Source organism: Hemicordylus capensis, chromosome 6 (genome assembly GCF_027244095.1).
Source record: "Hemicordylus capensis ecotype Gifberg chromosome 6, rHemCap1.1.pri, whole genome shotgun sequence".
NCBI lineage: Eukaryota > Metazoa > Chordata > Lepidosauria > Squamata > Cordylidae > Hemicordylus > Hemicordylus capensis.
In genome coordinates this window covers 24,038,594-24,053,288 of record NC_069662.1, presented here as the reverse complement: position 1 = coordinate 24,053,288, position 14,695 = coordinate 24,038,594, and the positions used below count along the sequence as shown (strand labels likewise).

General features: G+C 48.2%; 1 protein-coding gene across 1 annotated transcript; it reads left to right on the top strand.

Moving 5' to 3' along the window:
* Window positions 1-313: 313 nt before the first annotated feature.
* LOC128332069 (sulfotransferase 1A1-like) lies at window positions 314-14,278 on the top strand. The gene is given in 8 exon segments (XM_053266328.1): window positions 314-452; window positions 538-686; window positions 2,998-3,123; window positions 7,538-7,635; window positions 9,969-10,095; window positions 10,398-10,492; window positions 10,698-10,878; window positions 13,392-14,278. Coding segments are annotated over 8 exon segments (951 nt in total). The 5' UTR covers window positions 314-390; the 3' UTR covers window positions 13,505-14,278.
* Window positions 14,279-14,695: the final 417 nt, after the last annotated feature.

The window sequence follows — 14,695 nt, the reverse complement described above, 5'->3', positions numbered from 1 at the left end:
TATGACCGCAGTTGTTGGGAGGGAATCAACGTCATTGGTAGATGAATTGATGGACAAGGCCCTGGCGTCTCTAGCTCTCCCTCTTGCATCCACAAACAAAGAGCTGAAAGAAAGGCCAAAACATATTGGCCCTGACAAACTAGAGCAAAATGTCTGACTGTGCAGGGTTTTTTTTTAGGTGACACTGTGTAAGCGAACAGGAGGCATGAGGAGAGAGTACAGCGCAACTATCAGCATTGGTAGGAGACAGTAACTACTGTATTTACCTGAATCCAAGAGTAGTGTCCCCCCCCCCCAGGTTCTTTGATGTTAGAAATCAGGGGCTGGCCATCTTAAATTCGGTCATCTTCTATTCATGTAAATACAATAAAAGGTTGAGGCTAGTAGCACATGTGCACTACCAGAAATTACTGTAGCGACACTGATGCCCAGAATGGACTCCAGTTGCACAGGTGAACCTTTCAGCTATTTTGAGAGTAGGGCAGGGAGCCGTTCACTTGATTCAGTTCAATGTGCAGCTGTCCACTTCCCTGCCAGGATGAAGACGGCCGGTGTGTCAGAGCGTCCCCCACTGAGCTCATTTCGGGGGGTCCCCCTGGTAAAATACTTTGCTGAGGTCATGGGTGAGGTGGAGGGGTTCCAAGCACATCCGGATGACTTGCTGATTGCCACATACCCCAAGTCTGGTGAGTGATGATGCCTCGGGCTGTGTTGGTACAGACAGAGGGAAAGGGTCTTCGGGGTCTCATGCGCTACTTTGCAAATAGAAAAACAAGTTAGTGTTACATGGATCACCATTTGGGGGAGATGGAGATTCTGAGATCTTGTTGACAGACAAATATCCAGGTTGAGAAGGTGGAAAGGGGGCAGCAGCATATGTTTCCATGCTTCACAGATAAGAAGAACATACTTGTGTACTTATTAAAACACAACACCAGGAATAATAATCCCGTGTCTCACTCCCACTGCAGGTTGCTGAAGGCCTGTTTTGGCTTGTTGAATGTATTTATTCTGCAGTTGTCTGTCTTCCACAAGCTTCTGAGACAGGGGCGTAGCTAGGGGAGAAGGGGCCTGTGTACACCCCTCTCCCTGGCGGCCCTTCAGAGTGAGGGAGATAATGAAGGAAGTAGGGAGGGGTGGAGCTGGGGGGGCCCCTCAGGAGCTTGGGGGCCCAGGTTATTTGAACCCATCTGCTCAATTATAGCTACTACGCCCCTGTTCTGAGAGCCAAACTAGATGTGAAGTGGAAATTCCATGTTCTGAGCCCCCAACATCTTTTTCTTTCTCGGAAAGCAGCTGGTGTGGGTGGGGGCGGATTTGGATTGGAGCAGTGGTGAACTGAGGGTTTAATCCTTTGTCCTGGGCGGATTCCTTGACTTAAATCCCCTCTCACTGGAGGTGCTATTTCTCATGGAACAGAAAACTTAACCGGAACAATTTGTGCCTAGGAATTTCCTTCTCCATCGCAAATAACAGCTTGTGGGTTTGGGAGGATTTGTCCTGTGGCAGGGAGGGAAATGGCAAGATTCCCCTTGCCCATACCATGACCCTAATCCCTTGCCATTTATTTTCGTGAAAGAAAAACGTATTGGAGGCTCCAAAGTGTGACACGAGTAAATTAATAACTGAAGGGCCAGTAGCCGGGGTGCTTTCCCGATTAGACCCTGCAATGGGGTCACGTCGGATCTCGGAAGTGTGCTTCCACACTTCCTGCGTTGTGACACCGCAGTCCCTACGCGGACAGCAGGGTGCCGTTCACATTTCCAAGGCCTTGTTTTGAATTTAATCTCTGCGATATAGAGCTAGGAACTCGTATATCCAGCATGAAAAGGATGCTGTTTTTTCGGGTTGTTAGTTTCCTTGAGACTGCTCCCCCTGCTGTTTACGTTTCGATTGCGACTTACCTGAGCAGAGGCGAACAGTTGCTGCTGTTGAGGCGAACAGTTGCTGCTGCAGAACAGTTGCTGCTGTTGAGCAACTAGTCTGAAAAGCACCCAGGAGGATTTGGAACCATTTTAAAATACGCCAGATGGGAGAACAGGAAACAATGAAATAAAGGGCCAGTGGCAGAGGTGTTCGGAGGCTGGCAGCTGCCCATGTATGGCTGCTGCGGCAGCCCCGTCCTCCCTCCCCACATCTGACATCAGATGCAGGGGGAATGACTGCGTTGGGCAGCGCATGCCGGAGCAGCTCTCCCTGTTTAAAGGCAGGGAGAGCCGTTCTGGCTGCGCTGCCAATGCAGCGCGGGCCAATCTCCCTTCCAAACAGGGCTGCGTGGCCTCGTTTGGGAGGGAGATCGATCGGTCCACGCTGCTTTGGCAGCGAGACCAGGCCTTTAAGGCAGAGTCACTCCAGCCACACTGCCAACGCGGCATGGGCCTATTTTGGTTCCAAACGGGTTAGCGTGGCCCTGTTTGGGACTGAAATAACTCCCCCCCCCCCGCATCTGGGGTCGCTCTTGCAGCCCCCGATTGGTGGCGGCCTGGGTTCTTTGAACCCGTTTACCCAATGGTGGCTCTGCCCCTGGCCAGTGGAGGACAGGAGCTACCAGAAAATCCTTAATGAAAGGAATCAACTTGACAGCACGCTTTACCTTAGCCAGTTCAAAAGCCTCAGTTGCGCTTAGCTACATACACCACTACTGACAGTCTGGTACTACGTACAACTTTGTTTTAAGTCAAAGAAACTGCCTCAAATCAGGACTGGAAAAAGATGGAGGACTACACAGAGAATATTGGAATGCAACCGTTTTGCAGGGACATGGTCTGGATTCTCTTGAAAACAATAAGCAAGCAATTTGTCCATTCTAAACAACAAGAACAAAAAAGCTAGCGTGTAAGCAATTCTTTCCTCTCTCAGTGAATACAGTACTGGAGTGAAATCATGTTAAGTGGTATCAAACTCAAAGTTTATGTGAACCTGGCTTCAGCTGGGCTCCCCTCCTTGTGCTATAATATTGATCTGGATCACGCAATCACATTTGTCATGTCCCATCAGGAACCACCTGGATCAGCGAAATCATAGACTTGATCCGTAAAGAGGGTGATGTGGAGCAATGCAGGCAAAACCCCATCTACATGTGAGTCCCCTTCTTGGAGTTTGCCGCCCCTGAAGTCCCCTCAGGTAAGACAACCTGGGAGCTCTCCATTCTGGGGCATTTTAAAATTATTATTTTATTTATTAACATATTTTTTATACCGCCCAAAACTTAAGTCTCTGGGCATGGGGTGAGAACACTAGCTGCCTGAGATGGGAGAATCCCTTGGATATACTAAAAGGCTGGGATGGACAGACTCCAGGCTTGTGGGACCTACTTTTTTTTTTTTACTAGAAACCTGGGGTGCAAAATGGTGTCTCAGAAAGACAGACAGACATGTAGAATTAAGGGGCAGGGTTTATCTGAGTACATCCTCAACCCAGGAATTGCTTTTCAGTGAGAGAATTGAGCTCACAGTCCTTTAACACAAAATCCACTTCTGGTTTCCCCACCAGCGTAGTGTAGTGGTTAGGGTGATGGACTAGGACCGGAGAGACCCGAGTTCAAATCCCCATTCAGCCATGAGACATGCTTGGTGACTCTGGGCCAGTCACTTCTCTCTCAGCCTAACCTACTTCACAGGGTTGTTCTGAGGAGAAACATAAGTATGTAGTACACCGCTCTGGGCTCCTTGGAGGAAGAGCAGGATATAAAATGTAATAAATAAATAAATATAAATAAATATCAGCAACCTAACTGGGTTGGTGGTGGTTCCTACTGTTGCTGTTGTTACAGCTGTGTGATGGACATCCTTGCTGATCTACTGCTACCAATGGATTTCAGTCTACCTTCTGTCCCCACCTTCTCTAGGGGACAGTGTGGGATGTGGGCAGTTGATGGAGGATGGAGAGAGGGTGGGTATCGGACCATATTGAATGTGTGTACTTGAGTTTGGGGACCAGGGATAGATTGGGACTTCTGTTGGTGTACCGATCGCCCCGCTGCCCAACGGAATCCCTTACTGAGCTCACGGACTTGGTCGCGGAACTTGCATTGGAGTCTCCCAGACTTTTGGTGCTGGGGGACTTCAATGTTCATTTTGGGACCAATTTGTCTGGGGCAGCTCAGGAGTTCATAGCGGCCATGACGACTATGGGCCTATCCCAAGCGGTCTCTGGATCGACGCATATTGCAGGTCACACGCTTGATTTGGTCTTTTATTCTGATCAGGGTGGTGCTCCGTGGGTGGGGACTCCTACAATCTCCCCGTTGTCATGGACAGACCACCATCTGGTTAAGGTTGGACTTACAACCACTTCCCACCTCCGCAGGGGCGAGGGGCCTATTAGGATGGTCCGCCCGAAGAGGTTACTGGATCTAGTAGGATTCCAAGAAGCCTTGGAGGGATTTAATGTTGGCTCTGCAGGTGATCCTGTTGATGCCCTGGTTGAAAACTAGAACAACTTGCTCACCAGGGCAGTAGACACGATTGCTCCTAAGCGTCCCCTCCGACCTGCTTCAAAATTGGCCCCTTGGTATACGGAAGATCTACGGGGGCTGAAGCGGCAAGGTAGGCAACTGGAGCGCAAGTGGAGAAAAACTCAACTCGAATCCGACAGATTACGACACGGAGCACATTTAAAGATCTATGCTCAGGCAATACGTGCGGCAAAGAAGTGGTTCTTTTCTGCCCGTATTGCATCTGCGAGTTCACGTCTAGTGGAGTTGTTCAGGATTGTCAGGGGACTAGTATCTGCTCCCTCTCCCTTGAACCAGAATTTGGAGGCATCAGTTACCCGCTGTGGTGTGTTTAATGAATTTTTCGCAGACAAAATCTCTCTGATTCGGGCCGACCTAGATGGAGACTCCACAATTAATCTGATGTCTGAACTGGAGGTGTCCGACAACTCCTCTTATACGATTCGGCTGGATCAATTTCAGTTTGTGACTCCTGAGGATGTGGACAAGCTGCTTGGAGTGGTGAGGCCTACCACTTGTTCTCTTGATCCTTGTCCAACATGGCTTGTTCTATCTAGCAGGGAGGCTGTTGTAGGCGGCCTGGTAGAAATCATAAATGCTTCTCTGAAGGAGGGCAGGATGCCTCCTTGTCTTAAGGAGGCAATTATTAGACCTCTTCTAAAGAAGCCTGCATTAGATCCCTCAGAGTTGAGCAATTATAGGCCAGTTTCCAATCTCCCATGGCTGGGCAAGGTAATTGAGAGGGTGGTGGCCTCTCAGCTCCAGGCGGTCTTGGAGGAAACTGATTATCTAGACCCATTTCAAACTGGTTTTCGGGCGGGCTATGGGGTGCAGACTGCCTTGGTCGGCCTGATGGATGATCTCCAGTTGGCAATGGACAGAGGAAGTGTGACTCTGTTGGTCCTCTTGGATCTCTCGGCGGCTTTCGATACTATCGACCATAGTATCCTTCTGGAACCTCTGAGGGGGTTGGGGGTGGGAGGCACTGTTTTTCAGTGGTTCCGCTCCTACCTCTCGGATAGATTCCAGATGGTGTCGATTGGAGATTGTTGCTCTTCAAAATCTGAGCTTAGGTATGGTGTTCCTCAAGGCTCCATACTCTCTCCAATGCTTTTTAACATCTACATGAAACCGCTGAGAGAGATCATCAGGGGATTTGGAGCTGGGTGTTACCAGTATGCTGATGACACCCAGATCTACTCCATGTCAACTTCTTCAGGAGTTGGCATATCCTCCCTAAATGCCTGCCTGGAAGCAGTAATGGGCTGGATGAGGAAGAATAAACTGAAGCTGAATCCAGATAAGACGGAGGTACTTATTGTGCGGGGTCGGAACTCTAGAGACGATTTTGATCTGCCTGTTCTAGATGGGGTCACACTTCCCCAAAAGGAACAGGTTCGCAGTCTGGGAGTACTTCTGGATCAACGTCTCTCCTTGATTTCTCAGGTTGAGGCGGTGGCCAGGAGTGCCTTCTATCAGCTTCGGCTGATACGCCAGCTCCGCCCGTTTCTTGAGATCAGTGACCTCAAAACAGTGGTACATTTGTTGGTAACCTCCAGACTGGACTTCTGTAATGCGCTCTACGTGGGGCTGCCTTTGTACGTAGTCCGGAAACTTCAGTTGGTCCAGAATGCGGCAGCCAGGTTGGTCTCTGGGTCATCTCGGAGAGACCACATTACTCCTTTGTTGATGGAGTTACACTGGCTGCCAGTAGGTTTCCGGGCAAAATACAAAGTGCTAGTTATCCTCTCTAATAAAACGCTTGGTGTCCGTCCGTTGGCGGACACCAAGCGTGCCTCCCTGCCCTGTTCTGCGCCTGCGCGAAGCGCAGGCCCAGAACAGGGCAAGGGAGACACGCTCGCCGGTATCCGGCAGCCATCTTGGGCGGCCAGAAGCGGCCGCCCCGAAGAAGCCGGAAAACCGGCGCCGGGGTAAACTGGGCGAGGCAGCGGCAGAGCCGCTGCCTTGGCCAAAAGAGATGGAGGCCGGGGGCGGAGCGGAGGCCACTTAAATATTTTTTAAAAGGCACCCGCAGCCGACGCCGCCGACCCTTCCTCCCAGCTGACCCCCCCATTAAGGGCCAAATCGGCCCAGCCACTTGCCTCCGCAGCTTCCGCCGCCGACCAACCGCCTGCCCACCCAGCTGCCGATACCTCCTTGCCCCCGGAACACGTCCTCCGCTTGATCCGCTGCTCAATTAACAGAAGGAGAGAGGTGCTCGCATGCAGAGCTCCACTCTCTTTAAAGTCTCTTCCCGAACTGGCGCTTTGCGTCCTTGCCGCCCAAACCGCCAGTTCGGGAAGAGACTTTAAAGAGAGTGGAGCTCTGCATGCGAGCACCTCTCTCCTTCTGTTAACTGAGCAGCGGATCAAGCGGAGGACGTGTTCCGGGGGCAAGGAGGTATCGGCAGCTGGGTGGGCGGGCGGTTGGTCGGCGGCGGAAGCTGCGGGGGCAAGTGGCTGGGCCGATTTGGCCCTTAATGGGGGGGGTCAGCTAGGAGGAAGGGAGGGGGAATGGCAGCGGGGGGACAGGAGAGCCGTTACTAGGGCCCGTTGTTCAACGGGCCAAAATTAACTAGTTACTTATAAAGCCCTAAATGGCTTAGGCCATGGGTATCTAAGAGAGCGTCTTCTTCGCTATGAGCCCCACCGGCCACTGAGGTCACTTGAGGAGGTCCGTCTCCAGTTGCCACCAACTCGTTTGGTGGCTACACAGAGACGGGCCTTTTTGGCTGCTGCCCCGAGATTGTGGAATGCGCTCCCTGCTGAGATACGATCCTCCCCATCTCTGGCAATTTTCAGAAAACACCTGAAAACACATCTCTTCAGCCAGGCTTTCTCAGCTTTTTAAAATTTGTTTTTAAATTGTTTTGATTGTTTAATTGTAGTTTTATGATGTTTTTAATTGTTAATCATTGTTATGTTTTATAATTTTTATTTTAATTATTAACTGATTTTAAGGTGTTTTAATGTAAACCGCCCTGAGCCTTTTGGAAGGGCGGTATAAAAGTGTTAATATTAAATAAATAAATAAATAAATAAATAAATAAAAGCCCCTTCACTGTTCCTGTTGTCCCTCCAGGCATTGAACTGCTTAGTAAAGCCCTCCCTCCACGCCTGATTAAAACCCACCTTCCAGTCCAATTGGTCCCTAAATCATTCTGGGAAAAGAAGTGCAAGGTGAGTGCAGTGGGTACAGTGCCTGTATCTACCAAAATGGGGAGTTTAAAGAGGCTACCAAGATCTTAGATTGGCAGGATGGGGTAGGAGAATCATGAGCAAGGAGTCATAGTGCTGTGCATTCCATGTAGAAGCAAGTCAAGGGTTAAGCATCCTTGAGATTTCAGCTTTTATTTGTGAAAAAGAAGTTTCTAGTCCTTATGATGGAATCTGAGAAGCCAGACTGGTGGTCTAGAAGTAGGGATGTGCAAACCAGTTCAAATTTGAACTGGTTCAGTTCAATGGTTTGAATTCAAACCAAACCAGCCATTAGGTTCGAGCTGCTGGTTCGAATTTGAACCAAACTGGGGGAGTTCAATTTGAACTGGTTCAAATTGGTTCAAACTTCCCAAAGTTGGTGGGGTGGTAGTTGGCATTCATGGGTGCCTACAACCCAACCCCCAAAGCAATTGAACACTCGCACAATTTTTTTTATGAATTTTTGAAATATTTTTAATTCTTTTTCTCATAGGGTATAATGGGACTCAAACCAGCCCATTATCCCCTATGTGGAGTACCTAGGGGAACAAAGGTGGGGTGGGTGGTAGGCACCCAGGGGTGCCTACCACCAAAACCCAAGGTAATCGGACACTCCTCCGATTATTGGTGAATTTTTAGAGTATTTTTGAATTCCTCATAGGGAATAATGAGGATTCCAGCAAATGTATAGCATTATGTCGGGTGGACCGGGGTGTCCCAGAGCAAGATGGGGTGGGTGATAAGGCCCACTGGGGGCAGGGAAGCACCCCCCTTGGAAACACCACAACTGCTAGAAGGGGTGGGTGGGTGGTGTGCCCTCCAAACCCCAAGGCAATCGGGCACTTCTGTGATTTTTAAAGGTATTTTTCAATTTCCCATAGGGAACAATGGGGATTTGGGGCATCCCTGAACCCTGCCATGGGGGGGGGCAAGGCACCCCAAAGTAGCTCTGGGGGCATGGCAGGGATGGCCCGAAGCTTGAAGCCTTTAAAATTCTATATCTCCAGAACCATAAATCATATCCACATGGGGTTTGCTGGGAGTAATAGGGGCCATCCCTGCCGTGCCCCTTGAACCACTTTGGGGTGCCCTGCCACTCCCCAAAGGCAGGGTTTGGGGCTGCCCCAAATCCCCATTGTTTCCTATGGGAAATGCCACCTCCCTAGAAACTTCCGTGTGTGTGTGTGTGTGTGTGTGTGTGTGTGTGTGTGTGTGTGTATGGATGGATCTCTGGTAGCCTATGAGATTTTCAATAGCTACCAGAGATTCTACACTCTCAACACCTCAGGAACAACAAAACCCAATACCCCAGGGGTTTGTGGGTATGGGGGTGGTTGGCACCCTACGAGCACTGAACAACCACCTGCTCTGGGCCACCCCCGGTGCCCCCCAAGTGGAGTTATAGGGCTGCTGAGAACTCCATTATTCCCTATGGGGGGAAAGCTTAAAGATGCATAAACTTTAAAAATTAATTGAAAATCAGCCCTTTGCCCAATTCCTTTGAAATAATTCTGGTAGTTTCCTTGCCCACAATGGGCCTTATCACCCACACCACCCTGCTCTTGGACACCCCGGTGTTCCCCCCCCACCCAACGTGAAGCTAAACATTTGCTGGAATCCTCATTATTCCCTATGGGGAATTCAAAAATACTTTAAAAATTCACCAATAATGTCCGATTGCCTTGGGGTTTGGTGGGTGGTAGGCACCCCTGGGTCTTGTGGCTGCAAGCATGACATGTCCTCTTAGCTAAGCAGGGTCCACCTGCTGGTTGCATATGAATGGTTGCATATGAATGGGAGACTACATGTGTGATCACTGTAAGATATTCTTCGTAAGAGATAGTGCCGCCCTGGGAAGAGCATCTAGGTTCCAAGTTCCCTCACTGGTAGCATCTCCAAGGTAGGGCTGAGAGAGATTCCTGCCTGCAACCTTGGAGAAGCCACTGCCAGTCTGTGTAGACAATACTGAGCTAGATGGACCAATGGTTTGACTCAGTATATGGCAGCTTCCTATGTTCCTAAATAATGCAAGCCTGCTTACATGCATATTATTTGTACAGAAATGTGCTCAGGTGGTCCCATCCACAAATGGATGCCCTACACAGAGATGTTGCCTCCAAAACCAATGCCCTTGAGTGAGTAGGGGCTACTGATTCAGGCAGCTCATGAATGAGGGAGGGGTGAAGAGTTTGTCAGCACAATGCTGAATGTCACCCCCCTGGTGTTATAGGCTTGGAAGAGGCAGATATGATGCCTTCTCCATGCACACTCAGATTTCACTTCTGCATTCTCTTCTTTCTGCTATATTTCCCCAGATCATTTATGTGGCCAGGAATCTGAAGGACAATGCAGTCTCTCGTTTCCACTTCCACCGTATGAACAAAATGAATCAATACCCTGGGCCCTGGGATCAGTTTCTGGAGGAATTCATTGCAGGAAAGAGTGAGTGAATGCTAACACTGGAAAACAGGAATTACACCTCATGAGAACACCGGCTTTTTCTAGATGAGAGGCCCATATCGCCATCCCTCAGTCTCCTGCTATGGGAATGGGGCCTACTGGTTTCCACAAGGGATGGAAATTAGCTGTATCTTTTGAGGAGAACACAACTCCTTGAACCCACAAAGCCCTTCATTATTTTCTTTCCATCTCTAAAATAAAACAGATTGTAATTTTGGGTGGGGTGATGAGAGAGACGAATCGATACTACAGTGAACTCAGCACCTCTTGGTGTCTCCTTGCAGTTGGCTATGGTTCGTGGTTTGATCATGTTTGTGGTTGGTGGGAAGCCAAGGACCGTCATCAAATTCTATACCTCTTTTACGAAGATATGAAAGAAGTGAGTAGTACACATACAATCACCTCCAGCTCTCAAGGAACTCTGCAGCTTGAAATCCTCTAAGTAATGACTCTTATGCTGTGAGCTTCTTACAGCCGTGCCACAACCACAGCAAGCTTCCTTGAGGTAATGCCTAAGTCATTTAAAAAATAATAATAAAATCAGAATTCTCCCCATCAACATCCTTATTTTTTTCTCTTTCTAGGATCCAGCCCGGGAAATCCAAAAGGTGGCCCAGTTCCTAGGTCTAGTGCTCCCAGAACCAGTTCTGTGCCGAATTGTGCAACACACAGAGTTTGAGAGCATGAAAGTAAACCCAATGACTAATTACAGCACCATGCCTTCTTGCCTTTTGGACCAAGCTACGTCACCCTTCATGAGAAAAGGTGGGGAGTAGAGATTTACTTCCAACCACAATGCAATGGGAACTTGTAGGACTGTTGGGAGCAATGGAGAAAGCAAACCGGGTACAGTCATATTCGGAGTACTTGCATAAAGTTCTACAATGTTAAGAAAGTACTGTTAGAGGTTGTTAATTTTTACCCCAGTGGGTAAAACAGCAGAGCACCAAGGAATGGGCACACACTCCAGTTACAGAGTAGGTAGCAGAGGATGGTTTAGTTATTGCAGCTATTTAGAGAAAACACATGGAGATCCTTGTAGAACTAAATACTAAGTATTTATTGGTTAAGTACACTTGGACAGGAAAGACCTGAAACTAATCTAAAGGACGACATAATGGATAGGTAAGGGGGGAGAGAGAGAGAGAGAGAGAGAGATGTTTCCATCTGCTCTCTAGGAGGAAGGGAAGGATTGTGACTCAGCACAGGGAGTGCAGAAGAGTCAGATCAGGGGTCATAGAGTAGAAACAGGTAGAACAGTCAGGGAGACCCTTACTCACTATCTCTACACCCAATGCCCCTAGTGGTCATTAGGATAGTTGGTGCAAAAGGTCAATGCACAGGAAGTCCATCTCCAAGTTCTACCATTAGCGATATGCTCTAGAAATGTCAAAAGACAGTGTGGACCATGACAGTTGTCAAGGGAGGTGTGGCATTGCTTCCGTTCTAGAAAGAGAAGCACTCTCAGGCTCATCCTGTGAGGGAGCCCAACTTCTGCACAGTAGGATAGCTTCAGTTCTAAGTGGAGAGCAGTTGCTCAGGGCTAAAGGAAGAGAAGAGGCATTGTCATAAGTAGGCAGAAAGGATGCTAAAAAGAGGCAGCTGATGCACGGGAGTCAGGCCACAACAAAGAATACAGCGAATATATGAATATGACAAATATTTATATACCACTTTTCAACAACAAAAAGTTCCCAAATCAGTTAAAAGTAAAATGTGCCATTGAGTCGGTGTCGACTCCTGGCGACCACAGAACCCTGTGGTTGTCTTTGGTAGAATACAAGAGGGGTTTACCATTGCCTCCTCCCGTGCAGTCTGAGATGATGCCTTTCAGCATCTTCCTATATCGCGGCTGCCCAATATAGGTGTATCCCATAGTCAGGGAAGCATACCTGTGGGGATTCGAACCGGCAACCTCTGGCTTGCTAGTCAAGTCATTTCCCCACTGCGCCATTAGGTGGCTTCAGATCAGTTTACATAGATATAAATAAATAGAATGGCTCCCTGTCCCCAAAGGGCTCACAATCTAAATAAAGATACCTAAGACAGACACCAGCAACAGCCACTGGAGGGATGCTGTGCTGGGGAGGATGGATAGACCAGTTGCTCTCCCTGGGCTTAATAAAGAGAATCACCAATTTAAAAAGGTGCCTCTTTGCTCAGTTAGCAGAGAACAGTGTCAATGTTAGCAGATCAACAGTGTTCTCAAGCAGGCATACATCAGTGGATGTGCTACCCACATCAGTTTCCCAGAAGAATGCCCTTCGTTCCCAAGGTGATTTCAGGCTTCAGCCAAGTTTTCAAAGATGAAACTCTACTGAATGATCAGACATATCAAAAGGGAACTTCCAAGGGAGACTCCAACATGAGACAGCTGAATTAGGATTTGTCAAGAGGTTTGATTCAGTTTTTCAGGCTTAAATAGAGCTAATGCTTCCCTGTCACATTACAGGTGTTAACTAACTTTGCAAGACTAGGAAGCTTCCCAGAGTAGCCGCTCAACAGTGGCAAAATGCTTCCGTTCAGGCAAACTGCATTCAAAACATAAACAGAAAAGCACCCAGCAGGGGGAGCAGTCTTGTGAAAACAAACAGCCCGAAGAAAAAGCAACCTTTTTGCCGGACATAAGTTTTTATCAATAAATCGCAGCGATGAAATCCAAAACAAGGCATCAGAAATGTGACTGGCTCCCTACTGTCAGCATAGGGACTGCGGTGTTACAACCCAGGAAGTGTGGAAGCACACTGCGGAGCTATGCCCTGACCCTGTTGCAGGGTCTAATCTGGAAAGTTCCCAGGTTAATTGCATGTGTCTCAAATTACTACTGTTGTGAATGGCCGCTGACCTTCATTGTCACTTGTTACACCTCTTGCATTTTATGGTCATTGGGCCCTACTGTCTGCATTTTTCTTTTCGAAAACTATATAAATACCAGCCTAGGATTAAATTAAATGCATCTGAGGAAGTGGACTATAGTTTCCAAAAGCGTATGCTGCAATACATTCATTAGTCTTTAAGGTGTTGCAGGGTTCTTTGTTGATTTAAAAACCGGGTTCCCTGAATATAAGAAGTTTGAAACCTACTGGGCAGTGCTTGGAGCAGGATAAAGAAGGAAGTGGTGGGATAGTTTTGTTCCAGGTTAAGCCAGTTACGTCCATTGAAAAGAATTGGGACGCCACCTGAAAGGAAGTGGGAGGGCATTCCCACATCCTTCAAACCCGACTTCAAGCCAAGCCAGATCACTGAATTTCCCCCCGATTTGTTTTCCCCACCTGCAGGCACCGTGGGAGACTGGAAGGAGCACTTCACGGTGGCTCAGAATGATCGGCTAGATGGTATCTATGCCCGGGAAATGGGGGGCAGAAGCTTGACCTTCCGCACACAGCTGTGATCTTCACTGAGGCATTCATCAAAACATGCCTGAGAGGGGCGTAACTTCCTGTAATGCACAAATATGTTTATCCCTAGTGTTTCAGTTCGAAAGGTCAGTCTAGAGAATCAGAAAAGACCCTCTATTTTCAAGCAACATATTTTTCCATCTGGAAGCGCCCTAAGAAGGAGGCCATCTACTGGCACTCTGGGAAAGAACTGTGAAGGACTGGTCTTTATTCATACTCCTTTCATTCTGACATGAAAAAAGTCTGTCTTTTTGCAGTTGTTTTATGGTTTACAACAGATTTCCAGCAGAAAGTGCTAAGCGTTTTACACAGTGTAGTAATGGTAGGGCTTGCGGGGAGGACTAGGACTCCTTCAGAGCAACTGCTGGCAGGCTAGGCCTTTTCTAATAAGAGAGAAAGCCCGGGAAATTCAAAATAGAAGGACCAGTCCTGAGGCCTGCGTGGAACTACCTGCACAGCCACCTGTTGAAGAAAAGAAAGCTTTATTCTCTTACTTAGTTCTGTCCCAGGAGGGCCCTGAGGAAGCATCAGGCTGAGAGCTGCTGGGGAAATGGGAAGGCTGCAGCCAGTGAGTAACAAGTTAGGACCAGTTCAGTTAGACAAGTGAGGGAACTTATATTTTCTTTTTCTGTATTGCTTGGAATCTGAGTTGCCAGGTTTAATGAAAACTCTCTCTCTTTTACAATCTGCTTTATGAAGAGACCATTGATCTTATTGCATAATCTTGTTTTTCTATGTTAAGTAATAATAAAGCCTTGTTGGTGACACGTGCTACTCTTCATTTTGGGTCTGCCTTAGTCACACACTTCTGAAAGCCTAGGATTGCTCGGCCCTTTTGGGGAGGGTTTTTCCACTTTACCCCCACCCCACCAGGGGCGTAACTATAATAGGGTAAGGGGAAACAGTTGTCTGGGGGCCCACTGCCTTGGGGGGGGGCAGAGGCAAGTCACATGACTGACTCCCCCAGCTGCGCACCGGCCCGGGCTTCCTTCAGTTGTATTCATCCTCTGAAACTGATGTGAGTGTTCAGACCTGGAGCTACCAGAACAGCATGTCTTTCTCTAGTACCATTAAATGGCTTGCATCGTCCACAATTTACAAAACCTTTAAAAAATAATTTAGGATGTGGTTCTATTGTGGCACATACGATACACACACACACACACACACACACACACACACAC